The sequence below is a fragment of the Anopheles coluzzii genome, chromosome 3 (assembly GCF_943734685.1).
Source record: "Anopheles coluzzii chromosome 3, AcolN3, whole genome shotgun sequence".
Lineage (NCBI taxonomy): Eukaryota > Metazoa > Arthropoda > Insecta > Diptera > Culicidae > Anopheles > Anopheles coluzzii.
The window spans coordinates 34294316-34322297 of NC_064671.1; the positions used below are offsets into that span (position 1 = coordinate 34294316).

The following is a 27982-nucleotide window of genomic DNA, read 5'->3' on the forward strand; positions in this document are numbered from 1 at the left end:
AATTCGCTCGAAGAACTGTCAAATTTTGAAAAGAGCGTTTATCAAAATCGCGCATATTGGGGAATACCTGTACTCGACATATGAACAGAAACCGTTACATTATTTTTCAAAATGTGTTTCTCAACTTTTATCAAATTTCTCAACATCCCAAAAATTTTGTCCATCGCCGTCATCCACCGTGACAGTGTGCGAGATGAGCTAACCTTGCGCCGCCCCTCGGACTTTGACAGATCTGACAGCATCGCAAATAAAATGTGACAGATTTGCGTGAAAAGGAGTCGCCTCGGCTGCCAATAATATAGTTGTTGTTATTAAAAGTACCGATTAATTGAAAGCTAATTCCTTTCGTTCCCCCGCTTTGGTTGTCCTGTACGGATTGCACACAACCGCAGAACCCGCGGTTCGATTCTATACCCCGTCGGCCACAATTGCTTCTTGCACAGTCGGGGTGGAGAGGACGCGGCAGTGCGAGAGCAACAGCAGCAACAGCAGCAGCAGCCACTCTATTAGCATAATTGGCCCGAAACACACAAGTGCATTTGCGAGCGAAGGGGAGTGTACGAGTGGCGGGGCAGCGATTGTTGGGTGGAGTAGGTACGTACGTACGGCAAAAGGGGCAATGGGATTATTAAAGAAAATTAGAAAATCGCTAGACGCGATCCGGGCTAGCTAGCGCGACTGGCCTCTACCACTCCCCGTTTTTTGTGTGTGTGTTGCTGCTTCCCGTTATGATTAACTTTTTTTTTTATTTGATTGCAGTGTATTCCCTCGTCTCGTGTTGATGCAGAACATTTTGCTACGATTTTCGCACTAGGCGGACTGGGCAGAATCGGACGGGCTTGACGGACGGACGCAAACCCACTCCCCTCCCTCAGTCTAACGCCCATATCGGAAGTGGAAGATATCGCGCGTTCATTTCGCGTGTACAGCGAACCGTAGGTGGGTAAGGCGATGAAAATTTGCAACTTGGTGTTACAATTCTCCGGACCGTGTTGAGCATAACGTATCTTTTGGCGTGTGCCATTTTAGGTGTAAAACAAAAAGAAACCGCAAAAGGCACCTCACCACCGCTGCACCATGGCATCCTTCGACGTGTACGATCGGTCGAGCTGGTACTTCGGGGCGATGTCACGCCAGGACGCAACCGATCTGCTGCTGAACGAGCGCGAAAGTGGCGTATTTCTGGTGCGCGACAGCACAACGATCGTGGGCGACTTTGTGCTGTGCGTACGGGAAGACTCGAAAGTGAGCCACTACATCATCAACAAACTGCCATCGGGCGATGAGTGTTTCGTGTACCGGATCGGCGACCAGACCTTTGCCGACCTGCCGGATCTGCTGTCCTTCTACAAGCTGCACTATCTCGACACGACACCGCTGCGCCGGCCGATGGTGCGCCGGCTGGAGAAGGTCATTGGCAAGTTTGACTTCGACGGGAGCGATCCGGACGATCTGCCGTTCAAGAAGGGTGAGATTCTGCACATCATAAGCAAGGACGAGGAGCAATGGTGGACGGCGCGGAACGGGGCGGGCCAAACGGGCCAGATACCGGTGCCGTACGTGACGCGGTACGAGGAAAACATTATCGAGCGGCCAAACTCGGGTGGTGGTGGTGGTGGCGGTGCTGGTCCGGGCCATCATCACCATCACCATGCGCATCCGGCGACCGGTGGCGGTGGGATGCATCATTCGGAGAATTCGAACATTTTCAAATCGAACCTCAACCGGCAGCTGCCAGCACTGGCGCGTGTTAAGCAGGAGCGCGTCCCGAACGCGTACGACGAGACGGCCCTGAAGCTGAGCGTCGGCGACGTTATCAAGGTGCTCAAGACGAACATCAACGGACAGTGGGAGGGTGAGCTGAAGGGCAAGATTGGCCACTTCCCCTTCACGCACGTGGAGTTTATTGACGAGTGAACCGGTGCTAGCTGTGCTGGGGGAGGAAAGGTTCCCCTCTCCTGTTTCGTGCTGATAGAGCGACTTTGCGCACAAACCATTATGTGTTAACCGTCTCCGTGAGTATGTGTGTATGTGTGTGGTAGTACCGCTTCGGTTATTTTTATTAATTTAACGGAATTTCTGTTCTTTCGAAACAAAAAACCGACCAGCGTTTCGGTTCGAAACAGATGTGAACCCCGTGACCCATCCGGGAGGGGTTTGGCGCCCCTATTTTGGGGGTACCGGCGGTGCATGTGTGTGTGAGTGTATGCTGCTCCAAGTAACTATATTTAATGTGTACAGCTTTGTATTTAGTCCAGTTTTGTGTGTAAGTCAAAAACAACAACAATACCCACGAAGGCGCGTGATGGGAAAGGTAGAAGGGAGGCAGGCAGTAGTAGTAATGCGCCCACATCATCCTGTGTTGTACGTGAACGTTCCGAGTCATTCAGTTTAAGGTGATTTTAATTACAATTATAGGCTATAGTTATTATTTGTAAGTAGTACGTTTTTTTCTCTTTTCTTTTGTTGATGGTGATGATGATGATTTGCGATTCCGAGGCAACAAACAACACAAATTCCAGGCAAATTTACAGTAGGTTTAGCTTAGCTGCGAGAGAAAAAGAAGAAGAAGCTCCTACTACTGTAGGTAGATAGGTACGACGACACGCTTAGACACAACACGAGACAGCCTATATAGACGAGTAGGGTCATGACAAGAGAGGGGAAGGGGAGTTTTATTTACCAGCTTATTATATTACATTCAAATGTGTCCCCCCTCTCGTTGCTGTTGTTGTTGTTGTTGCAAGAGGGTTCGCGATCCAGAGGACCCGAATCGATCGAACGCGATAAGTCAACTATCGGGAAGAAAGCGAAAAGAAACTCTGTAGATTTTAAGATTTAATTATTACACTTTTTTAGTGGATGGGGGGGGGGGAGGGGGGAGTACATAAACAGCAACATCAGGGACAGTCGTGTGTTAACACAACACTCTCTCTCACACACTCAGGTCCACTCGTAGCGGACGTAGAACAGGAACCATGATGGCAAGATTTGGCTGGGAAAGAGAGTATAAAAAACAGCAGTGACCAGTTAGCAGAGAAATTAGCGGAGATTTTCGGTTTTATAGCTTTTGTATGTACCGACCAAGCAAGTAAAAAGTAGAAGAATGAGAGGAGCAAGAAATATGCGTTGCAAAAGGGGCACAAAAACGGTAGGACAACAGATAACCGCATGGATACGATTAGCATATAGGTGTCCTTCAACTCTTTCTATCCTCTCTTTCTCTCTCTACCGTGGCCAAACGATCCCACCATTCGCAGGCACAATCGTATCGCACCGGCCACCCTGCGTTCCACATGATCAAGTAGAGTAGAATGATTGCAGATCGCAGGGTTGTCTTTATGTTTAGTTGATTGTAGAGCACGTGTAGAGATGGATGGCGATTTCCCCCCAATTTGAATACGTTTCCTCATTATTATCGCATTGATCTCCTGCTCTCGAACGGCGGATGTATGTAGGTGAATGCATCGGTTCGGGATGATCTTGAATGTTTTTCCCCTGAAATGCCCCTCACTCCTTTCCCCGCTCTGTTTCTGTTTTCGGCCCAGTCAACGAACGACGTTTCCCGGTAGATTAGAGGAGTGTTTCGATTTAAAAGTATATAACAACCAAAAGCAAGTGAGAAACAGGTACCGGTAGCGGTAAAACAAACGCTTTTGCCTAGCACTACTAGTGTGAGAGTGAGAAAAACAAACCACCCCATGATGATGATGATGATGATGGTCCCAGGCCGTAAACGATCGTAGGTTGAGCACGGATCTAGGCGCGGGAAACTGTCACGAAACTGAAGCAATTTATTTTTATATTAGAAAACGTGTATGTGTGCGAGTGTACGTGTGACGAAATGTAATGTAACGAAGACGAAGCGATAGCCTCCAGACAGGGCATGGATGGATACGAGGCAAGGAAGAAGAAAGGAAGAAGATTTCTATGTTGAAGGCTGTACTAAACACACACAACACAACCCTTGAGTGTGTATCTCGGGGTGTGTGTGTGTGTGCGTTAGAAGTTGGATGTGATTCCAGGGGCAAGAAGCTAATATTGTTTCCTGCAAAGAGCCAAACCCAAGTAGAACGATGACGACGACACCAAAAAAAAAGAGAAAACCCCATAATACGATGTGTCAAAATGTGCAATATAATAAGAACTGCAAGCAAATCGAATCGAAACAGAACTTCCCCCGGGTTTGTTTTTGAGACGGAAGAACGAGTAGTAGCGTCGCCTATATAACGATTGTGCAAACGGTAACAACACGACCCCTTAAGTGCAGTATAGATAGTATACACCAAAATAATAGCAAAGAAAGGAGTAATCCAGCAAAGAAAACAACCCGCAGCAGCAGCAGCTGAAAACCCCCTCAACACCAACTCCATTTCGCCCGTGTGTTGCTAGTGGAGAGTTTGGGCGAATCCGGACCGACCAGCTAAAATAGAACCGACCGCGAGCGAAACAATCGCATACAGAATATATATGACGAAAACAAAAACAAAAACAAACAAAAATATTATATTTACCAAATACATAAGTAGCAGAAAAGAAAAAAAAAAGAAAAACAACCGGAAACCTACACTTACACAACGCAAAATGCTATAAAATTTAACAAACAAAGCCAATGCAAACGAAAGAAACAAAAAAAAAAAAACAAGAAAACGGTATCAATATTCAAACACATACTTTGCGAAACAATTTAGCTTGAAAAACAAACTAAATCACACACCCTTAAAAAAGATACAAAATCATAATCGAACAAGATAGGAACGATCCTCAAAAAGAAAAGAAGAAAAAAAAACAGGCAGCCAAATCGGCACGTTTGTTCAAGAAAAGAAAACAAAACCAGAACAAAAACAAAAAAACGCTATAATGTATGTATAACTCTCTATCTCCCTTCTCTCGGAACAGTTTTGGGGTTGTGTTTGCGAAATAAAAAAAAAAAACAACAACATATATATAAATATAGTTCGTAAGTCGAAGAAGCTGCAGAGGAGGAGAGGTCACCTATAAGTTATCCCTTAGAGCTCCTGGATGAGAAGTGAAAACCTAAGCAAGAAAAGAAAAGAAGAAAACAACGGTTTAGTAGAAGAGGAAACGATAATGCATTTTATGCATAAAAGCGATGAAGAAAAAAGGAAACAAAAGAAAACAACAACATTCTCGAATGCAACAAAAAGCATGTATTTGTATAAAAGAGAAACGAAGCGAGAGGAACAGCGATAGAAGAATGGAAGGAAAAATATAGTTCTGTATTGTATCTTTGCAAAGTTAAATTAGTTTTTCTTTCTTTCAAAAGCAAAATCATCCGAACAGCAACAAAAGTTGTTTTGTTTGTTTTTGTTTTTATATTGTGAAAAATTCTGTTTTTACATACTTTCTTTTTTTATTTAGGACTTTCTTTTATTTTCACTTTTCTCACTTTCCACTAATATCCCGCCTAATCAAATTCGTCTCCTCCTGCCGCAAACTCTGGTGTGTAGTTTTGTTGTTTTGCATATTCTTATTTGTGAGTTTCTTTTTACTTTTCCCTTTCTTTCCAATATTCCACTTTTTTGTTTGTTGTTTACTATTTACAGCTTGTTTTGTGTTAACAAACACTAACTTTCGCGGGTTTTTGTTGTTATGTGTTCTTTCTTTCCTTTCTTTCTTTCCTTTCTTTCGCTTTTGCTTTACAACATTTAATACGCTCAAAATTCACTAAGAAGTCGCTCCTACTAAACCTCAATTTCCCCGCCAAAAACAAAACTGGGAAGTGTACTGTATGTGTGTGTGTTTTATGTGTGTTTCGTGGTTTGTTTGTTTTTTTGCTTATAACGGGAGTGGAAAATTAGTATTTATATTTACGAAACACGAACGCAGTACGAACTACACACAGTAAAAAAAAAACACAAAACAAAAATCAAAAAGCATTTTTTGGGGCAGCAGCAAATAACACTTGGAAAAATTGGCAAAAAAAAAAAACACAAAACAAAAAAAAAATCGATACAAGAAGTGAACGGGCAAACGGGGTTTGCATTGAAAAAACAGAAAAGAGAAAGGGACAAATGTAGAGACAAATGAAAAGACGTAAGAGGAAAAATCCCGCATTTTATCGCTCGGATTGCTAACTTTAGTAACAAATTAAATATCTTTTCTCTTCGTCTAACGTGGATATGGTCTGTCCTTCCTTGGGATTTACACACACACAAACAAACATACATTCCCAAAAAAAGGGTGAGGGAGTAAAGGATTCCCCAGATTTCGTTGCTCATGAAATTGTTATCTACAAGTAGCACGCACAAACACACACACACACACACACACACACACACACACACACCTCCTTTCCTTCGATCTACACTCGATCTCGATCGTTTTCTGGCGATCATAGGGAAAATGATGAACCATATCACACGCATTGGCAGTTTGTGCTTTATGTGTGTGTGTGTGATACGATTGATGATTTTCCACTAAACTCTACAGTTTATGTAAATGTATGTGCGTGTGTGTGAGTGTCTTGTTCGTATTTTTTCTTAAACTTTTCCCATTTTGTTTTACTTACACAAACAATAATACACATCTTACAGCTTGCGGCGCTGGCTCGCTTTTGTTTCTAACACACTAGCTTAGTTGGCCAAGCCCACTTACGGCTCCTAAGTCAGCTTCCCATTTCTTGGCTATTTGCTGGCTTATGTGTGTATGTTTCTTTAGGAACATTAATCCGTTCAGAGGGGGGGGGTTGGAAAGGGGGAGGGATGATATTTTGGGGGGAGGGCAAAATCCTCATCTATTGCCTGGTGGTAGCGGGGGGAGAAAGGGGGTTCGTATATAATGGAAGACACGCACGCAGTGATAAAAGTCAACCTCTCTCCACTCTCCACTTTGTTCCTTTCTTTTCTCGTCCGACTTTTCTCACTTCTCAAGAGCCTCTTTCTAGCGACGACACACAGGCACACACACACAGCAGCAGTAGCGTGCGGTACACATGTATCTCTCCCATATTAAGGTTTGCGTTCACTCGTTACACATCTTCCTCTAAATCCAATCTAAAGGATTGTTCGTCTTTTAACTAGCTTTGTATTCAAGTGTACGAAACGTTCGTCGGCATTTCCGCGTCGTAATAAACTAAAGTTCTTTGGATATCTCTCTCTCTCTTTCTCTATCTCTCCAGGCTTCTCTGCTACTTGTCTTCAGAGCCTACTATAGGGAAGAAGCTCTTTTAATGGGAAAACCAATTGGAATGTAATCGATGTAGTGTTTTCTTATAAGGAACCCAAACTAACCCAACCAGGGAGGAATGGACATTGGAAAAGCAAACAAATTTGTGTTATTTTAGCTTTTTTCTTTTTTTTGAAAATTCGTGACGAGTTCTTGGCTTCTTGTCTGGTTGATACGATCCTTTATGTACATGACGTATTTGATCTAGGAGAAAAGAACAGCAATGGTCGTCGAAACGGATGGAACGGAATGTTTCACATCCGTATTCGCAAAGCATTGAGTACACTTCACCAGTAGTACCGCTAACCCTGGTATACCGTAGTACTTGAGAGCTCCCCTGTTGAGCAGGGCTACACACACACACACACACACACACAGCTCGAGTTCCCTATTCGTATCTCACACCCTTATCACCTACGTCAGGAGCTACTATTACTACTACTACTATTACTACCTCAAACTGTGACTATATTAGCGCTAAGAGCATCTTACCAGCTAAACAGATACTACACATAATCCTGCAAATATCGTATATATATATACTTACTACCCTTCTTTGCTTCTACTTTTCTCTCTCTCTCTCTCCCTCTTCTTTATTACACCTTCTGTGTTGGGATACTGTTGATATGTTGCCTCCCCCCCCCTCCACAGTAGCAGCCGAAATCCTGGTCCCTGCTTCAGTGCAGGTAGCTCTGCGGCGCTCGTTCCAGCGGGGACGGTGGGGATGGCCAACCAAGCGCTCGCTCGACCACCACCACCGGTCATTCCTGCTTGATGCTCCCGCTGTGATGATGGAGCGATAGGTGCGGTGCATAGTGGTGTCCTCCACCACCACCACCACCACCACCACCACCGGATGTGGCAGACGAAGGTGAGGACAGTCCGGGCACGAGCCCGGCCGGGAATAGCTCTCCACTGGCGGACGAGTGCGTCGGGCTGTCCATACCGTTCGGTGGGTTTATTCGCTTCTCCTTCTGCCGCCGGTTGCAGAACCACACGCGCACCACCTCCTTCTCCATGCACAGGTTGTCGGCGAGGGTGGAAATCTCTTCGCTCGTCGGTTTGCAGTTGACGAGGAACGCTTTCTCCAGTGCCACGCGGACGGACGTTTCGATCGAGGTGCGCTTCTTGCGCCGCCGGCCCATCGTTTCCGGCGTGGCCATCGTGTTGGAGAGGGCGGCGGGGCTGAAGATGCGTCTGAGGAAGAGAGAAGAGAGCGTTTGATTAGAGGTAATTAGGCTAATAGTTGGAATGGCAACACCAGCTTACCCGCCCGGGTTGGAGATGCTACTGTCCGCGTCCTCGAGCCACTTCTGCAGCAGCGGCTTTAGCTTGCACATGTTCTTGAAGCTCAGGTTGAGGGCCTCGAACCGGGAGATGGTGGTTTGCGAGAAGTCATTTCCGTACAGCTTGCCCATCGCCAGCCCCACATCGCCCTGCGTGAAGCCGAGCTTTATCCGGCGCTGCTTGAACGTTTTGGCGAACTGTTCCAGCTCCTCCAGGTCAGTCGTTTCTTCGGGCGACGGTTCGAGGGCACGTGGCGCGGCGGAATGCTTCTGCAGCTGGGGTGTGTGCGCACCGGAGCCGGGCGTGGAGGGGGTTAGTATGCCGCCCACGTTTAGCTGGCTTACGTTCGGCGGTGTCGTTTGGCTTGCACCGAGCATGGCGCCCGTCTGGGTTGAGTGGTGATGGAGTCCCGGGCTGCCGGAGGGACTGTGCAGTGGAGAGCTGGTGGCGGTGGCGCCCGGTGTCGGCGTGGAGCTGGTCGGTTTCAGCTGCTGCTGCTTCTGGAGGGCCTGCAGCTGGGCAACGGCCTGCTGGACCTGGAGAAGATGAAGGAGAAGGAGTGTGTCAGAACAAACGTGTTACAATTAGAGGAGGAGAAGTTGTCAGGGAGAAGTAAAAGAGAGGGGAAAAGCCATGCAAAGGAAGCCAAGTGACCTGCATCGAAGTTCGAGAAACGGTCTGTCCCTCGCTGACGATGACGGCGGCACTCCCATTGCTGGTGGGCTGCTTGGTGGCACAATCCGTGCCGGGCGTTGGGGAAAAGCTTAGATTTAGCTGTCCCGCGGATTAAGTGCAAGCATTCCAGAGAGAACAGAGAGAACAGAGAGAGATACAGAGCTGTACTACACAAGAACAGCACTCGCCTTGTTTCTCATCCTAAAGGACATTCTAGATAACTGCTACGTACCTGATTCTGCATGAGAAACTGAGCGGCGGCCTGCGCTTGAGCCGTGGCCGCGGCTGCAGCATTCCCGTTCGCACTCGCTGCTCCTCCCTGTACCTGCAGCAGCATGTACTGCTGGAGCTGCTGCTGGAGGGATGCTTGCTGGGCTTGCAGGGCCTGCTGGAGCATGCCGATGTCTTGTCCGGAAAGGCCGGCCAGTCCACCGAGCCCGAGCTGGTTCTGCAGGAACAGTGAGCTGAGGGGCAGATGGTTCTGTAGGGCGGCCAGGGCGACTCCCAGCCCACCGCCCGGCACGGCACTGGAGGCGGGTGGTGAGGGTGTCCGTCGCGATGAATCTGTGATCTAGCGGGAGCGAAAGAGAGAGAGAGAGAGAGAGAGAAAACGTTAGTACAGAGCGTCTAGAGATGAGAGTGAATTGCGCGTTGCGTCGCTTACTAGATTGAGTGGCGTGGTTCGCTCCGGACGCTCGTTTGGAATAGGGCTGCTGAGGTGCTCGCGGTCGCTGCCATCGTCACGGTCGCTGTCAATGTCGTCTGGAAGGAAAAGGGAAGGAAAGGAAGCAAAGAAAAGCACATTATTAACACACCTTGTGTGAAAGTGTGACCTACTTTAAGGCACTCAAAATACAATAAACGCTCAAGAGAGGACCTTGGAAGAGGTGATGGTGGTGCAAAAAGGGGATTTGACTTCCTTAAATCCCCTTTTCTCTATTACGGATGAAAAATTACATCATTAAGACGGATTCCGGACTTCGGTGGGGAAGTGCACGAAGAAGCGTGTTGTTGTGTTAAGACTTGTCAAGGACACGAGTCTTTATTGTACAAAAAGGTGTTGCAGCCTCTGAAGAGGGTTTTTAGAACTCAGTGCAGCAAAAAAAAAAAAAAAACGGTTATCAAAACAGTTGTACTTTCTTCCTGCTACAACTGTTTCGTCCCTGGCTGTGTGTGTGTTTCACCTCATTTGTGGAAGGACCAATCGGCACTGGCACAACAGTGGCAGCACAATGGCGAAAAGCCGTTTGATGCGACATATTGGATGCTGGAACCCCTTTCCCTAAAGAGCCCTTGCTACACCGAAGGACACCCGTGGTACGAAATGCATTCCCCGTGCTTCTGCTGCTGCTGGTAGGGGTTCGTCACCCCTTTTTCCTTACTCTTTCACAAACGTTCACCATTCTCTGCTGCTATTACTACTACACACTCCCTTGCTATTTTGTGCACATTTTTGAAAATAAATCTATGTGTAATGCGTGCGTCGCCGCTCAGGAGGGAAGCATGCCGTATATTAAACAATATAACAAGGGCGTAACAAGCCGTAGAAACAACGTTGCAACGTTTGGAAAGCTCGCCTGGAAAGCGACAAGTTCAAGGGTAGCCGTACTGTTGTTTTTAAGAAAATGACGACGTTTTATGACGACGAAAGCAGCGGCCATCGGTTCTCGAGGTGAATCTAGAAGCCCAGCAGGGACTGCAGCAGCAGCAGGTCGCCTCATCGTTGTCCGAGGTCAGTTGATGTAACGGTTTGAAGGTAACGCATTTTCATAAGCTTTATAATTTCTTTTTCTCCCCGAAAACTAGGTCATATTTATATAGAGTAGAATGGTGAAATTACGTGAAATATACAACCCGAAGGCAATAAAGTTCCGAAAAACACTCAACGCAAGGCTAAACGAACCCGCTGTAAACGAAAAACTGACCCGCAAAAGGCGACGAACCCTCATAATCATCACGAAACACAACAATAATGATTTATACAATAAAACTGCAATAAAAATCAAGTTTCAAGTATTTCAAAATCCTCTCTCTGTCGAGAGAGAGATTTATGGTTAGATGTGAGTAGGTGCACGGAACCGTCAACATCGTGGTGGTGTGGATGGACGAAATGCACGAACAAATCACGCAACTGTGCTCAATGTTCAATGTTCAATTTAATAACACAGAAAAAAAAACTGTACACTAAAAATTGTGGAAGAAAAGTGGGGTTCAAAAGTTAAAACTGAAACGAGCACGGCACAACGGCACACACGCTGACAGTGACAACGGTTTGGTAGTATTGGCCCAGGCGATATCGGGACAAATCAACGGTATTGTTGTGTCAATTATCCCAAAAACAGTCCCGCGATCGAAGGGAATGGAGCAGGAGATGCAGTAGGCCATGATGATACCATGCCACATTGGAAGTAGTGTGGGTTGTGTTGCTTTTGTTGCTGGCAAACACAACCCTTTTTGCTTGCGTTCTTAACCACCAAGCCAAAGAAGAGGAGGGGTGGAAATTAAAAATTATATCGTGAATTATGGGTTTCACAGACGCCTCCTCCCCTGAAGGTTCTCCCTTTCCTCTGTGCTATCGATAGCACGATCGCGTGTGCGCGCCGAGGGAGGAACAACACATACAGAAACACATAATTGATTACTGTTGCGGGCCCGAAATGGCGCAATTGTGAGACGATGAGGCTGTGTGTGTGTGTGTGTATGTCATCGAGAAGCCCGGAGAAATTGGTGCTGCTGCTGCCCGTAAACAATCGTTTGCAAACGCGGCAGAACTTCGGCAGGGTTTGATTGATCAGCCATCTCGCTGCCATACACGCGCAAGCAATGCGCAACGAGAAAGGGTTGCCGACGTCACCACCGCCACCGACCATGTGCCACCCATGCGTTAGGCAGCAATTAGGAAGGAAGGGCGTCAAAAGGACCGTTTAGGAGGCAGCAAAAATTAAAACTGTAAATTTATGACACAATAAAAATGGACGCCCTTCCCGCCATTCCCGAAAAAAAAAAATCAGGGAAATTTGGGAAGTGCCGTTTTTTATCCTTCCCTAAGCAGCATAACTAGAAGCTACATGGTGAATGTGCTTTTTTCAGGAAGTTTTTTTCCCTTTTGTTGTGAAAATTCAACGCATCCCTGTGATTGCTGCCGGGGTGCGCTGCTGCAACAAATTGCATGAAATTTGTTCTAACGCATAAAATGGTGAATGATTGATTCTTTTTTTTCTGCTTGTTGTTTTGCTACAACGACAACGCGATGTGTGTGTGCGGGTTCGTTGTTCTGTGCTCTGGCTGCCTTCATGTTGTCCACGTCACACAAAACATAACGGAGGTTTTAACTTCTGTACTTAAGTAGTAGTGATCGATGTAACGGCTGATGACGGCGTCCCGATAAACTGTCCCCATCCTCTATGTGCTCCCTTTTGCGCAGAGACAGCGAGAGCAGGAATGGGAAGAAATGCAGCACCGAGCGAGCAAAAGGAGGTCTTACCATATTCGGCCTCGGGCTGGGAATGTCGGCTTGTGTGTGTGTGTGTGTGTGTGTGTGTGTGTGTGTGTGTGTGTGTCTGTTTTCCCCCTTTTTCTTGCATGCATTTAACAGACATTGGCTTTGGTTTTACCGACATTTGGATTCTGTGTATATGATATTGAGGAAGGCTGTAAAATTCAAAATTTCCAATTCAAAGTCAGTTTGCTAATGTGCAATCTACCTTTCCTGCTGTGACAAACACACACACACACACATGGGAAAAGGTAGGACCGTTCGTTTCTCTATGCGCGCGTATAGATAAAAGGACGCGCAAACGGGTTAAGATGGCATCATTCAACCCGCTTGATAGCATTCAAATGTCAAATGAAGAAATGGTGAGAGCGGGAAACTCTCGGAGAAAGTTTTTTTTATGAGTCAAGAAAATGGAATATTTGTGAAAGAATTAAGGGGAAACACCCCCAATTAAAGCGGCAGGAGAGCTATGTAAACAATGGTCCTTCGTGCCGGATTGTGTTTGTAAAGCACTGTAGTTGAATGGTCCTTCGAACCGGATTTTATTGCAGCAATTAAGCAATGTAGTAATTAACGAACGGAAAAGGTTAAAAGCTTTTCATGAAATTTGTTTGAAAAATATTACAAATTATGCTTGCAATATTTATACATTTTATTATACCTTTTTTTAAATTAAAGTCAATTACTTTTGGCTATGCAAATGTAAGAGCATTATTCTTACCAACTCTCTCATATGCACCACCTTACGCTCTAGATTGCGCTCTCCTCTATTCCTATATGCTTTTCTTTCTCTCTCTCTCTCTCTCTCTACGTTTTATTTTGCGCAATGCTCTTGAAATGATCCAAGTAACCATGTTTAGGAAACCATAAATGTTACCCCATAAACGGTACAAGGTCTTGTGATACGTGTAGTAAGGTTTGACGCTGATTAACAAAATATCACACGTTGTTAGATAAGAAATGAAAAAAATAATAATAATAAAAGACAAATTCTAAATGCACTAAGACAAAAATAAAATTGCCTGAAAAACATGTTTTATCATTTTTTAACAGTTTGTTCTCAATGTACAACTCCTTTTGTTGATTGAGAATTAAAAAAAAATGCACTCCTTGTACGGGAAAATCGGATGATCATCCCCTTTAAACGTGCAAACAAATGTGATATGCAAAGGGGAAACACAAAATTGCGACTTCATCCTTTCCGGGCCATCCTGTGGCTTGTGCCCAGGAATGTGTGTCCTTTACCTTCCTAACTGGTACTTTCCAGTTCTTTGACCAGCGAGAGAATAATAAAAAAAAGAAGACCGTGATGATGAATATTTGATACCGTAAGAAGGCGAGAGAAGTATGAATTTTTATTGCAGCATTGATTTCCAGCCAGCTCTTCTTTAACACTTGGAGGAGAGCACACTCGGTGGTAGTAGCTCATTGATATTCATCACATCGAATCCTGGCTACTGCTACCCACCAGCCCGTGGTGGTGGCGGCTATTCTAAATCCTAACGCCCCCATATTCCATACTCCTTCTCTACTGCTGACCGCATCAAAAACTTACTTCCAAGAGCCGGAAAGAGAGAGAGAGAGAGTCCATGGGATGGTGATTTTTCTTTTGCATAAATTTTGAATAATAAACTCACCACTGTTTCAGCATAGTTGGGCAATCAAAAGGCAAAAGCCGTTCTGGCCAAACCTCGCCAACCGACTGACGGAGTGTGTGTGCGGCCCGAAAGGGACGAAACCAGGGCACAGATGCAGTCAGCCATAAAATTGTATTGTACGAAGTGTGAAAAGATTTAAATTCCCCCCACTTTCTTCCCTGAGCGCTGGTATGCAAACAGTACGTGGTTTGGCGGGCGCACCCGGAACTGACCGGATCAAACTTTGCTGAGTAGCCAGTGAGGGCCAGCCAGCTGCTACCCAGCAAACCCAAAAAAAAAGGGGTTACGCCAAAAATCATCCTCGTTTTGCTCCTTTATTTCCTCCCTCTCTCGAATAAGCGTCCCTTTTTTTGACGGCAAAAAGGGTGAAGGTGTGCGGGATTTGGTCCAGCTGGGTGCAGCAGATCTTCCAATAGTGGTGTGCCGATGATGGTACAAAATCCCATTAATTTTCTTTAAACTTGACCACGGATTGTCGGTGGCCGATTTGAGGGAGTAAAGAATAATCCTGTTTTACTGCACAGGCACACACACAGTGGAACGAAACTGACCTTAAACCCGCATACACACAGACACACACAGCCACAGAAGTGTTAAGCTGTTCATTTGATCCTGTGCATGTGAAAAATTTGAATTTTTCCCTAGTTTTTTGGGCATTGTCAAGGGTGAAAAATCGAGAGCTTTTCATGGTCCAAATGCAACCAAAAGAGGGGAGGACTTGAATTTTGACTGGAATTTTTGGGGAAGCAGAATATTACACGCTTAGGTGGAAAAATGGAATCACTTTTCACTGTCTCGTAATGGTAGGGTAGGGCGAGCTTCATTTTATCCTGCACGGTTAAATATGCCTGAAAATGCTCGATTTTGACTGCTCCAGGCATCCCACCCCCCAGTCACGTTTTGTGTATCATCCCCAGTGGGAAAGCGCGTGAACTGCGCCACACAAACCGCACCGCTAATTGGAACGATGCTTGCGCGCTGCATCGGTCGCATAAAATGATGCTTAAATATTGAACCGTAATGAAGAAAAATGATCTCTCCACACACACTATTGTAATTACAATTATTACACAACTCAATAACCCGCCGCGGAAAGGCGCAGCCTTTAAAGCCCGGTAGTAGGTAGCTTCCCTTCCCTTTCTTTTATTGCGATCGCCGCCGCCGCTGTGTGGCGTTTTACGAGCAGGAACAACATCAGAACCGTGCCGCGAGTGAAAGAGTCTGCTTTTCCCAGAATGTTTAATGGGCCGGCGAGCCCCCCCCCGGTCGATCGCCGGTCAGCGAAGGAAAAGCCCTGGTTAGTGATGGCGCTGGTGGGTTTGTGAAATTATTCTTCACTTTTTACTGCCAATTTATGCAGCAACTTCCATCCCCGTTACCAAAGTTCTGCGAATCGGCCCCGCGTAAACCATTATACCCGAACCCGTCCCCCGACACGCTGCAGAAAAATGGCAAAAATAAAAACCAACGAATCATCATCATTCGCGCGCGGCATGGTGGCGAAACAGAGGGTATCATTTGCAACGGTGGCGCCTGAGCTGAGCTCAGAGAGAGAGAACGAACGAACGAACGTCGTGATTTGTAATTTCAATTAAAACCATTTTTATTGCAATTAAATTACAGCCGCGCACACCGCCCGGAACCGCCATGTGCTTGCGCGGCACACCACAGCAGCGCGCATCCGTTGCACGTATAAAACCGAAAAAGTAGCAGCACTGCAAATCAAAATGGTGGTGGTAAGTGTGTGTGTGTGCATTAAAGGAAAAAAGGGTATCCGGCGGATAAGATGCAAAAAATGCGAAAAAGCAGCAGCAAACATAAATCTCGCGCTGCGTACACTGCGTCACTATGCTTGCGTACATCCACGTTTCGACGAGAGGCGCCCGCCTGCTTTGATGCTGAAGCGCGCCTGTGTGATTGGTCCAGAGACCGGGAAGATTTGTACAAGCCCTTTTTTGCATATTCAAATCACTCTCTCTCTATCTCTCTCAAGTTGTCCCCTTTTTCATTTTAAAATCCCTTCCGCCTTAAAAAAGGGAACTAACACGCGGTTAAAACATAATAAAGCCACTCAGCACTGAAGCTCGATGAAAGGGGGGAGAAGGTTCATTTTTAAGCATTATGCTCTAACAACGAATAGGAAGGCGCGCGACGAAAGTGGTTGTGTTTGATTAGGCTAATTACACTTCAACAGGTCGCCCTTTTTTGTGTGATGAAGGATCCTTTCCCTCTAAAGGGGTGAAATTTAAATATTTGGATTCAATCATCACAGCACAGCAAAAGGGGACGAAAGCAACACACATACGGCGCAATAAAAAAAGGATTCGATGATGCAAAACAGGATGAACAGGATGGCAAACACACACACACACGCAAACGAGGGGCGCACGAGAGAGGCCCAGGATGTCTCATTTGAATCGCACGAGAACAACCCCTTCATTGCTTTCGAGAGGGACTATGCATATATACACATGGACCGAAAAGGGTGCATTTGATGCATATTTAATATCCCTTTTCATTTGTGTTCGAACGGGGGTTGTGTGTGTGTAAAAAAGTAGGGAAATAACGTTGGGTAGCATTTTTTACATATACAATTCCGTTGAGTCCCTGTCGTCTCGACTAAAAAGAGGGATAGAAGCGCATGCATATAAAAAAGGGTTTTTTGTAGGGAATGGAAAACCTCTAATAAAATGAAGTCCTCTCCACAAACACCGCAAGATGAAAAGCCTTTGCTGTGGTGTGGGGCAAGAGAGAGAACGAGAGCCCAATAAATTAACCCTTCTTTTGAGATCTGACTCCACACTCCGAAGGTGCTGCAGAGTGTGTCCTTTTTTTGTGTGGTCACCCTTTTAATACAAGGATGGTATCGTTTTGTCGCATTAAAATAACGCACTTTATTACGCGATCGTGTGTGTGTGTGTGTGTGAATAATAAAAAAAAATAGCTAAAAGGGTGACACCTTGCCCCAACAGGTGAATAATTGAATCGGGAGGGTTATTTAAATATTTAATCAATTATCGTACCAACTAGAGAGAGAGAGAGAGGGGAAGGAAGGGGCGATGACAATGATTGTAATGTGAGGCCCATTTTATACTAGATTCAAAGGGGGAATGTATAGGTGATTGTTAAACAAAACGATTACAAGGTATGTAACCGAAGTGGGGTTCGTCGTCTGGTTGCATTTACTTTAATGTAATGATAGGAGGTGGGCTGTTTTTTTGTACTGTGAAATGGAAATCGCTTTTTTTGCTGGTTGGATTGGATGTGGATTATTCGTTCGATAGCCATTTTGGCGGTGGACAAACGAGTCCTTTTTATTGTTGTTTTGAGAAGGGATAACAAACACACACACGTAGAGCCGCATCTGCTGAACAGGTGTTTGTTTCCGTGCCAGGGCCGGGGCATCCTTTAACGGGATGGAAGGTGGAATTTCCAAAATTTCCCTTCCAACAACAACAAAAACCCTCTTTCTGCTTCAACAGAGACACACGTTCGATGAAACACAGGCAATACAAACATACGTGTGCCTTTACAGAGAGGATTGAGGTTAAGCAGCAGCACCAGCAAGAAGGGGCATCCAAAAACAACCAAAACGCAAAAGAAACAAAAAACATCCCTCCCCGACCAACCAAAAAATCTCAATCTACTTCACTCCTTTGTTAGACACGTGTCCCTGTTTTTGTGGCCAGCCAGGTAGTGGTGGCGTACGCGCGCTCTCTTGGAAACCCAGCAAAAGTCAAAGATTACGACGACGGTGAACCCTTTTTTCCCTCTTTTGCAGCTCCGAGTGACACGTTGGACCGAAAACTTTTATATTTATACTGCGAGGCGAGCTTTAAAGCAGAGCCGTACGGCCCCGATGCAGGACGACGGAATGCGGAGAGATGTCTTCACCGTTAGCTGCTTCCAACGGCAACAACGGCAACGCGCGAGTGAAGAGGAGCAACATAAGGATCGTAAAACTATTAACTAAGTGAGAAAATAAATCTTCCTGCGTTCGTGTCCCCGTGCCTGTCTGACTTTCTTGGCTCGTGCCGTCCCAAAGCAGACGACCCAAGGACGATCGTTCCTTCAGGAAGGTTCCCGAGTAAAAAGGGGTTCCCAAAACATTGAATGAAAGGGCGCACGCTTCTTGGAGGTTAACTTTTAATCGCTATAATCCTTACCCATCATCCTCTTGTATCAGAGACACACACACAGAGAGAGGGGCAGAGAGAGGGTCCCGCCAAGCTCTTGAGGATGTCTTGTGCAGGAATTAAAAAAACGGAAACATTAGGATAGTGACATCATCATCACAATAAGGCAAGAGCGACGAGGCATCCGATCTTCAAGCAGCTACCAACCCCGAAAAGAGATAATTCAAACGGGCATCGATCTACGGCTTTTCCTCCTCCTTTCTCCAGAAGGCGAACAGTAGGCTTTGGAACGGAAAAGGGGGAAAATTGAACGTAAAAAAAAACCCTAAGCAACGCAGCCGCAGCAGCAACGATGCTAATGAAGTCGATAATCTTGGTCGTGTGTCGTCATCGGGCGCGCAATATCGGCAGCCAATCGGCGCTTGGGGAAGGAAGGTGTAGCCAAAAAAAGAAAGGGGTGAACTGCGCAATTGAGGCAAGCATAAAAAAACAGGAAAGGGGTGTTTGGAGTAGGTTACTTAACACAGTTGGTTAACAGCCAGACAAAAAAACCCTTTTTTCGAGATTAGGCTAATGAAATGGGTAGGGAACATGAGGCGCCCGGGAAATGGGATTCTGGTCGGACAAATCAATTGATTCGTACCACGTCCCGTGCGTACATAATTTGCCGCCACGCGCTACCGTTTGACGCGCAAAATGGTGGGATGCGCACCGCTCAGCCGATGATCAATCGATCACACATGGGCGAATCGTGCGAAGAGACGGGCGTAAAGAAGGGGTGAAGCAAACTTACCATGCGAACGGGGCGGAGTTGGTGATTTTGGTGTTTTTATGCTTAGATCTGTAACGAGAGCCAACAGGAAAAAGAGAATATTTTTTATTGGGAAACGAGCTACACAATTTCTATATATATTTTATGTTCGGTTCCATTTTTATGAACAATTTCAAAGCCAAACGGCGGACGACACATCGGGTGAATTATTTACATGTCCAGCCCACCACCAGGGATCGGCATCGTTATTGCAATAAATTAAAATGAAGGGGGAAACCGTGCTGGACACGACAGCGGCTCGTCCCTACTGTTCGAATGTCCTCGCGCTGCACATGTCAATATATTTTCATCACAGCATCACCGGGATGGCCCCTAAGCCGCTGGGATATATCGTGTTTTATACCCAAATGAAGAACGTCTAATGTCGGTTGGCATACGAACTGACACACACACACACACAGATACACATATAAGAAAAAGGCAGAGGCAACAACAGGCCGCGCGTTTGCGAGGGAGGATAATAAAGAGGGAAAAACTCGAAAAGAAGTGTTGAATTACCGGGCAGCGACCAGCCTGCCGAAAGCCTGCCCGCCGCCTCGAAGGTGGACACGACCGGTGTGCTGCGCCCTTGCCACACCATCTGCACCACATCGACTGTGTGTGTGTGTTTCTGTGTGCTGGTGACAGTATTAGGGCGCTATTATTTATACCCCCGCGTGTGCCACAGCCACCACCATCGGCTGGTCAAGCTAGGAAAGGACGGATGGACGGAGAAGAAAGAACCAGCACCGGGGCCCCGTGAGATGAAAGCAATCCTCTCGTAAACAGGATTCGTATACACACACAGGGTTGTCGAGACGTGTCCATCGATATTTTATATCGGCAAATTCGTATGTATCCCGGTGCTTTGTGGTGCCCTCCGGGGAATTCGGCGGGTCAGTTTGCTCAGCCCCTGAGCGCAACACACACAGTCGCCACGCCAGCTCAGTGTTGTTGGCGTTATTGTTCCCAGAGGGATTTTAAACTTTTGGCCGGACAGCGTAGCATCCTCTCTCTCTCGCTCAATTCCATCATTGCACGCATCACAACCCCTAATAAATAATTGCCAAAAGTGACGTGCCCGTTCCTGAAATCCATACAAGGGGTCACTCGTGTACCACACTCGGGGTTGGAAGCGGCAGAAAGGTTCGCCGCTTCATGTCGTCGACGTCTAAATATTTTTATGCAAATTGGTGATGCGGTTTTGGGATAGAAGGGGAATTGCTCGCAAAATAACACACACACACTGGCCATGACAAATTCGGGGCCATCGCATACACTTTTGACCTCGTTGGCGGCTCGTTTACGCAAAGGGGATGCAGCAGCAGAACCACCTTTGCTGCGCATACAATCGAAGGGCGAATCCCCGGGAGGGGAGATTACAGTTTAATTAATTATGGATGGATTGTGATGGTGAAATGCACTCCTGGTGTCCTGTCCCTAGGTGTGTGAGAGTTGTTAAAAAAAAACTGGACAGTGTGTGTGAGTGTGTCTCCTTTTTTATGCTTCTCGATAAAAAATGCTCATAAAATCGATTGGCACAGGCACAGGAGGAGGATTTGCCATTTATGCAAAGTCATGTCAGGGGGAAGCGCGTGAAAGGTTGTCATTGTAGCTTCGCTTTGCTTTCCAACAAAAATACCAGCATATTTTCTGCACATTGGCATATTGTCGAAGGGACAAAACAGAAAACAGTTATACGGTTCGATTTGTTTTTTTTTGTTTCGTTCGGAGGTTATTTGCACAAAAAGGCAAATAAAAGAAACAACAACAGCAGGAGAGAGAGCAAAAAAAAAAACGAACTGCTGCTGCATTAAACGGTTTCCTGTTCAACCTTTTAGGATCAGTGTTGATAATTTATTTGCTGCCACCAAGACCCAGAGAACCAGTCCCTTATTATTCACTCACGCTGGGAATTCATCACTTTGCATGCGCAGCAGCACCTTTCGAGCGAGAACGGAAAAAGCAGCAGCACACCACGCTGCCATGGCGACCGTTTGCCATTTGAATATTGCTCTCTCCGTGTGTGTAACCTGTGCATGTATGTGTGTGTGTGTGTGTGTGAGAGTAATGGTAAGAAAAACGAAGAAACGCAAAATGCAACGGGAAAGAGCAATTTCCCTGTTTCCCATTTTACTCCCCCCATGGTGCTGCGTCCAAATCGGCAGCGCAATGCTCACGTTGCTTGCGCGCGCGCGCCCTCCCCTTCGGTGCGCCTTTTGTTTATGCAAATCAGCATGTGATTTTCCACCCTTACCCTCCGCTTCCAGGTCCAGGTGCATATCTCGTTTGACGCGTTTGCGTCGATAAGCGTTAAATGAGCCCAACTCGTGAGGGCAAAACACTGGCCACAAGCGAGAACCGCAAGGTGCAAATCGGGTTTGCCGGTGGCTCTTTCCATTTCTGTGGGAAGAAGAAGCAACCCAACAGTAAGAGCAGCAGTGCCTACTTTTCGTTTTTCCCATTTGCCTATTTTTGCCAAATATAGTTTTCCGCAAGAGAAGAGACAGCGGGCAAAGAACCATCTGCAGCTAATGAGCTTTACATTTACATTGGAAATGAGTTCGGAACGGTTGGAGTGGACAGTGCTGGGGTAGGGGAAGTCCGAAACGTCATTCAATCTTTGAAACCCTTTCCGGTTTGTGCGTTGCGAGCAAATCAAGCACCATTTTCATCCACCTTTATGTGCGTGTGCGTGGTGCTGGTAAAGCTAATCTTTTTCCCACTGGCGATAAGCAGCCCCGAGCCGCTCGATTTTTGCATTTTTGGTTGCGGTTTTCCGGCCTGTAAAATCGTCAAGAACAAGTTCTGGTGGTCTTCTCACTCATTTTCTACCACCCAGTTTTATGATGAATACTCGTCCCAATTATGGCGGGGGCAGCATTTTGCAGCGGCGATGACTTCGCTCCCATGATGTTTGGGCTCATTAGCCAAATTTAATTAATTACGCCGATCGTCACTGGCCCCGGTTGTTTCGGTGGTAGTAAAAACAGTAAATAAAAATGTATAAAAACAACTCCTCCCCCCTAAACACACGCACACACCCTGCTAGAAGTGGGCAAACGTTTTAAATAATTAGAACCCATCTTCCAAAGCAACGGAGCTGTGTTTTAGTTCTGTAGCGTCCTTGAGTTTACCCTGCCCAATTAGTATTAGTTTCGCGATGGGCCGTTGCGACTTCTAATTTGCGTTACCTCTCCCTGTGGGGCTGATTTGTGTGACGACGAAATGCTACCCCCTCCCCATTAATCAGCCCGATTTATGCCAATTTCTTTTCTAAGCATAATTGACCGCACAGGCAACGCTAACAACACGTGTGACGACGAACTTCGTTAGAGCAAACAAGAACGCAGAAGAAAACAAAAATACACAAATCAACACCTGGAGGAGGCATTGCACTATTTTTTTGCCAAACGGTTCCCGCAATTTGCACCACCTCAACCACAAAGGGAATGAGAGAGAGAGAGAAGGAGAAAACAAGAGAGAGAGAGAGAGAGAGAGAGAGAAATAGCCAGCTTGACGGTGAGAAATCCCTTCCAACGAGGACGAACCGATCGCTCTCGGCCGACTCGATTGCTGCACCATCACACCTTAGCAACCGCAAATCGTTAGCGCTTTTCTTCGCCCTAACCCTCGCCGCAAACCTCCCATTCATTGCCCCCGTGCACCACCTGCAGTTCTAGTTATGCATATGTGCACGCACTTCCCGTGCAAAACTCTTTGTTGAAGGCTGATCCGTAACACACCGTTTGCGCACCGAAATGCGCAGCGAAGCTTGGTAAGCAAATTTTCCACCCTTCCGCACCCCCCCCCCACGACACCACACCACCAAAACGGCTCCGAAGGGCTCACTCATTTGTATGTAATTCTTTTTGACTGCAATTAGGCGCTTCAATAATCCTTTTAATGTGCGTTTGCGCAAACCGCGGGCGCATGCATTTCTTCCCCACTAGTTTTTTTTTTGTGCAAAACACACTCACACACACACATACAGACAGACAGACACACACACACACAACCGAAGCCGCAGCCACGCTGGTGCACCGGCTTCGTAATTATTATAATTAAAATAAAGTGAATAATAATTAATTAATGGGTTTTTCGTTTTGCACGCTGCCGTGCTAATGATCTAGAAAAGGGGTGGAAAGAGTGACGGGGAGCTCGAATGGGTGCCTCTCGCTCCCCACTGCATGGCCATCTCCCTCCTCTCCTCAACCAAACGGTGTTACTACAATTGGCGTTGTTGGCGTCTGTTTGTTTGCTGTGCTGGGCTTCTCTGTGGCTTCAGTGCGCCAGTGCAAGGTGCTCGGTTGCATCGGAAACTATGCGCTCGTTGAAAGGGGGGGGGGGGGGGGGAAGGGAGCGTGCAGGCTGCTTCAAATGACTGACACACGTGGAATGTAAAATAATCGAGCCGCTGTCAAAATGGTTTAAGTTGCAAAGCGCCAAAAATAAGGTTGTTGCTTCTTTTTTCAGGTGGAGGAAAGTGAAATGGGAAAATCAGTATTAGCACCCAGAAAAAAGGGTCCTAACAAGCACCATCCTGTACCTGCTGGTGCACCGTGCAAAGGCAGGAAATGGGTTCGGTTGATCAAGAGCAATTTCGGGATAAACGCGATAAGGATCGGCCCGATCCGAGTCATCCCACCCGAGGGGCAAGCAGCAAAGGAAAGGATTTAACAACACACGGAAAGGGAAACGCACTGAAGTGGATGAAATTTCATCTTTCCATTTAGATGAGAGGGAAATTAGATGAGCCTCAAAAATGGATGGAGGAAAACTACAACAAAAGTGAAGCAAAAAAAAGCTGTAAAATCATGTCGCTTCTCCAGCCCAGCGATAGTGATCTCGAGTGAGAGAGCCCTGATCCTTGCTGCTGCTGTCTCGCGATGGTTTGTAAGGGTTGTTTTTGGGGGAGTGATCGCTTGCGCTTGCGAACAACAACCCGATCGATCAATCGATTCCTGGGACGGACGGACGGAGAGCAAAAATTTGCCTAGCAAAACAGGCGCGTCCGGCGGCGGCGGCGGCCCTTTCGTTGTTGGTGGGAGAATGCCTGCAGCGACGAACCCCGAAAGGCATGGCGAGTCCTTCGCAAAACTAAAAAAGCAAATCGTGTTTGTGTAAGGATCGAAGCAAGAACAAGAAGAAGCGGAGAAGAAGGTGTGTGTGTGTTTTTTCTTCTTCACCAACTATTCCTCTCCTATGCTGCTTTTTATGCTCGGTTTTTGATGCACACCTTTACCTGTGTGGCTGCATGCAGGATGTGCGAAGGTGTGTGGATTGAAAAAGAGAGAGAGAGAGGGAGTGGAATCGAACAGGAAGCAAAACCGTATCGATAGGCGATAGAGATGCGTTTTTGGGAAACGATTTTTCATGCTGTTCTGTGCAATGGCGCAAAAAAAAAAATGGGCATAGAAGGCAGAAATAATAAAAATAAAAATCAACCTTTTTCTCCCTCACAAAAGCGCTATGGATTTCGGTACCAGCTTGTTGTTTCTTTTCTTTCGCTTTTTTTTCGTTGGTGTGCTGTACAATTTTTCTTCAATTCCAAGGACAAGGCGATGGCGGTGGTGGCACGGTGGTGTGTTGTGTATGTATGGATAATAACCGACCTCGGACCTCGAAATCTCGTCTTCCACCTCGGCAAGGTAGGAGGAAAATGAAGAAGACGAACAACGCACTAAACAACAACAAAAAGAAGGAAAAAGGTTACGCATATCTGTGTCCTGCAGCGTGCAGTGCTCTCGCTGTCTCGACCGTGGACACATTGCGTTTCCTTCTTCTAAGGCTTTTTTTTTGTTTCGTCTAGGACAGAAAAGTGCATTATTTGCGTTTCATTGGATGTATTGATTGAGCGCATAGGGAAGATTCAACCATTGCTAAGAGAGGGGGAGAAATAGTGTGTCTTTGTGGAACGATCTGGTGCTTTCGCTTATTGTTACTTTGATATAGAAGACGATAAATTACCAGAAAGGTATGGTATGTAGAGCAGCAGCAGCAGCTCTTTTGTGGAATGAATGGGAAAAGGAAATAATTTTTTTTGTCATGCGGAAAATAATACACAAATTTGAAGGAAGGAAGATGAAGGAAGAAGAACAAATTTGATCTAACACACTGTTTTAGTAGAAAAATGAATAAATCTCAATTCAGTTACATTGAACCAGCCTTTCACAAACGCAAAAAATGGGATAAAAAGCCCCAGAAAACACTTACTTAAATAATACTTAATTCAGTAATAATGTCAATTTGGAGTCTTTAGGTGGTCTAAAACGTAACTTTAAGACGAAGACAGTGATTGACTCTAACAGTTGTATTTATCTAGCGCTCTTGAAACCTAATTATTGGACATTTGCAAAGATACAGTGAAAACAACCTATTATTCAACTTTTTTTTGGGGGCTTATTCTTCAAAATGTATAAACACTAAAATAATACTTTTCTAACACACCACTCCCCCCCCCCTAAAAGCCATTATTACATCTTGATCTATACACCTTCACGGTCTTAAAAACCTTGATGGTCAAGTGTCTAATCCCTACTCTAGGTTTGAACCTAATATAGCACACACCATGATTCATAACTGCGCGTTAACGACTACACCACAGTGTCGATCGACAAGTCGGCCGATTAAAGCGCTACTTAACCATTCAAAACTGCCCAATAATCGACCCAATAATCTTTCCCTTGCTATGCGCGCACAGGGGGGCGATTATTTGCGTCTTGATAAATTGCATACGCTTTCGAAACAAACACTCAAAGGAACTAGGGCTTATTAGGGGCCCTTTTCCCCCCCCCTTTTCCATCTACAATGCCCCCAGGTTTCGTAATCTTTAGGTAGGTTTATCGCTCGGCTCGCGCGCGAGCTATTTAGTTGCAAACCGTGTCACACAAACATCGGTCGTCGGTCTATCGATGTATCGGGCTGGTGGAGGAGCGCACCTTATCGGCCCTATTGCACCTTCCGCACTGCCAGCGGCTCTTATCGTGCATGTATAGCGCAAGAGCGCTCACGCCAAACGAAGGAAATGTGTCACGGCGTTATAAAAAAAAGTGACAGCAGCTAAAATCGCGCGGAAAGTAAACCCCTTGGATAGAAGAAAGTATCTCCGCACGCTCCCCTCAGAACGACCCGAAAGAAAGACACTTACATCGTTGCGTAGGGGACGGCGTACGCAGCAGCTCCCGTTTGGCGGAATGGTTGTTGTTGTCCTCCCGGTGGTCGGACCGGTGGTCGCGCTGCTCCCGGGCCCAGGACCGCACCTTCGACAGGACCATGCTGGTGGCGGTCTGCGGTTCACTGAGGTGGCTCGAGTTGGACGGTAACAATAACATATCACAGTGTGCGACGGCGGTGGCGCTGCTGCCGTTGCTGCTGCTGCTGCTGCTGCTGCTGCTGACACGGCGACACCTGCGTAGCTTGTGCGGCGGCCGTCGTTGCTCGTCGTTTGCCGCAATTTTGTCCTCTGTGCACCACCACCCGTGTGTGCACCGAGCAGTGTTTGACACTTGGCAAAAACAGGGGACACACACACACGCACGCACACAGCAACTGGATCACAATTTGTTTATGAAGAAATTGTACAAAGAAAGGTACCCCACAACACACCACATCACATCTCGAAACCCAAAATGCTTGCTTTCTTTTGCTATGGTTTTGGCACGTTCAAAGCATTTCTTTGGGGAGGCTCAGAACGGCACGGCCCACTTGCAAGACGGAATGTGGAACAGACAAACACGCCACATACGATGCGCAATGTGCCTTGGAGCAAAACCGATTGATACCCCTTGATTTTTGGTGTGTTTTTCACTTCACTCGAACTGGCGCCCCCGCGCGGAGAGTATTTTTCAAATTATTAAATTCTTTTCGCTTTATAAAATGCTTCTTTTCCGTTTTTTTTGCAAATTATGCACACATCACGCGCTTTTCACAATCACACACAACACACAATCAAACAGCCCGCAGTAACACCCGGTCGGTGCGCTGTTCCTACTGCCTGCCTGCTACTACTATTTACGACGAACTGTACGTCACTGTGAGGTGGAGGTGCCACACGCATCCGCACTGTTGGAGTGGTAAAGGAGATCTGATTTTTTCACCACTATCACTATGTTGTGGTCGTCGTCGTCGCTGCGAGCATGTGGGGGCCCTTCTGCGCTCTCTAGGTGTGTGTGTGTAGACTGCACACAACCACACACAGAGAAGGGCGCACACGTACAGTGCGCTTGAATGCGCATGTTGTGCTAGGGAGCGCGCGCACGAGAAGGAGCAAGAGAGAGAGAGAGAGCGCGTGCGAGTGTGTGTTGGTGTGCGTCTTGAGCAATGGACAAATATGGAGGGGAAAAAGCATAAATTAAAGCAGCCGGTTGTCTCGCTCGCTCGCACGGCTCGAGCGAACGGTTGCGTGTGCCTCCACTCTAGCACGCTTGGCAGCGCTGCATTCACACACATTGACAGCAGAGGCACGTACACACACACAGCGAGAGCGTTTTACAGTGCAGCGCTGAAGGGTGACGATGTTGTGACGTGCAGCGCGCGAACTGGAGAGTGGGGAACAATGTTTAAAAAATAGGCGGAGACTATTTAAATTAGTTTTTTAGTATTTCATTTTGCTTCTTTGCTTTTTATGGTTTTGCTTGTGCGCTTTTGTTTTGTGAAGCTGTTTTTCTCTTCTTAGTGTCTTAGCTTGCTATGTTTCATAGTGACAGGGATCTTATGCTGTGCGTAGCTT

The 27982-nt window shown here is 46.3% G+C and overlaps 2 protein-coding genes across 3 annotated transcripts; one reads left to right on the plus strand and one right to left on the minus strand.

Annotated features, from left to right (window-relative positions):
- Positions 1-223: 223 nt before the first annotated feature.
- Positions 224-5264, plus strand: LOC120959958 (adapter molecule Crk). Of its 2 annotated transcripts, XR_005752274.2 has the most exons (4): positions 224-594; positions 760-939; positions 1030-2015; positions 2109-5264. XR_005752274.2 is itself a non-coding variant. In XM_040383768.2 (3 exons), the coding sequence occupies exon 3, from the start codon at positions 1078-1080 to the stop codon at positions 1915-1917; it is 840 nt and encodes a 279-aa protein (XP_040239702.1). In that variant the 5' UTR covers positions 224-594; positions 760-939; positions 1030-1077; the 3' UTR covers positions 1918-5264. The 2 variants fall into 2 exon arrangements, 1 of the variants encoding a protein (XP_040239702.1); XM_040383768.2 differs by having other exon boundaries at positions 1030-5264.
- Positions 5265-6058: 794 nt separating this feature from the next.
- Positions 6059-27323, minus strand: LOC120959953 (protein nubbin-like). The gene is made up of 7 exons (XM_049610177.1): positions 26402-27323; positions 19234-19281; positions 9815-9912; positions 9383-9721; positions 9130-9249; positions 8458-9011; positions 6059-8385 (listed from the first exon to the last, which is right to left on the minus strand). Exons 1-7 carry the CDS (start codon positions 26583-26585, stop codon positions 7950-7952), a joined length of 1779 nt encoding a protein of 592 aa, XP_049466134.1. The 5' UTR covers positions 26586-27323; the 3' UTR covers positions 6059-7949.
- Between the last annotated feature and the right edge of the window lie 659 nt (positions 27324-27982).

What these genes read in the sequence shown, in the direction of transcription:
- LOC120959958 (XM_040383768.2), top strand. Translation starts at nt 1,078, where the DNA reads ATGGCATCCTTCGACGTGTACGATCGGTCGAGCTGGTACTTCGGGGCG.
- LOC120959953 (XM_049610177.1), bottom strand. Translation starts at nt 26,585, where the DNA reads ATGTTATTGTTACCGTCCAACTCGAGCCACCTCAGTGAACCGCAGACC. An exon ending in AACTCCGCCCCGTTCGCATG is followed by an intron (nt 9,913 to 19,233) that starts GTAAGTTTGCTT and finishes TTTTCCTTCCAG; the next exon opens with ACGACATTGACAGCGACCGT. An exon ending in AGCATCTCCAACCCGGGCGG is followed by an intron (nt 8,386 to 8,457) that starts GTAAGCTGGTGT and finishes TCTCTTCCTCAG; the next exon opens with ACGCATCTTCAGCCCCGCCG.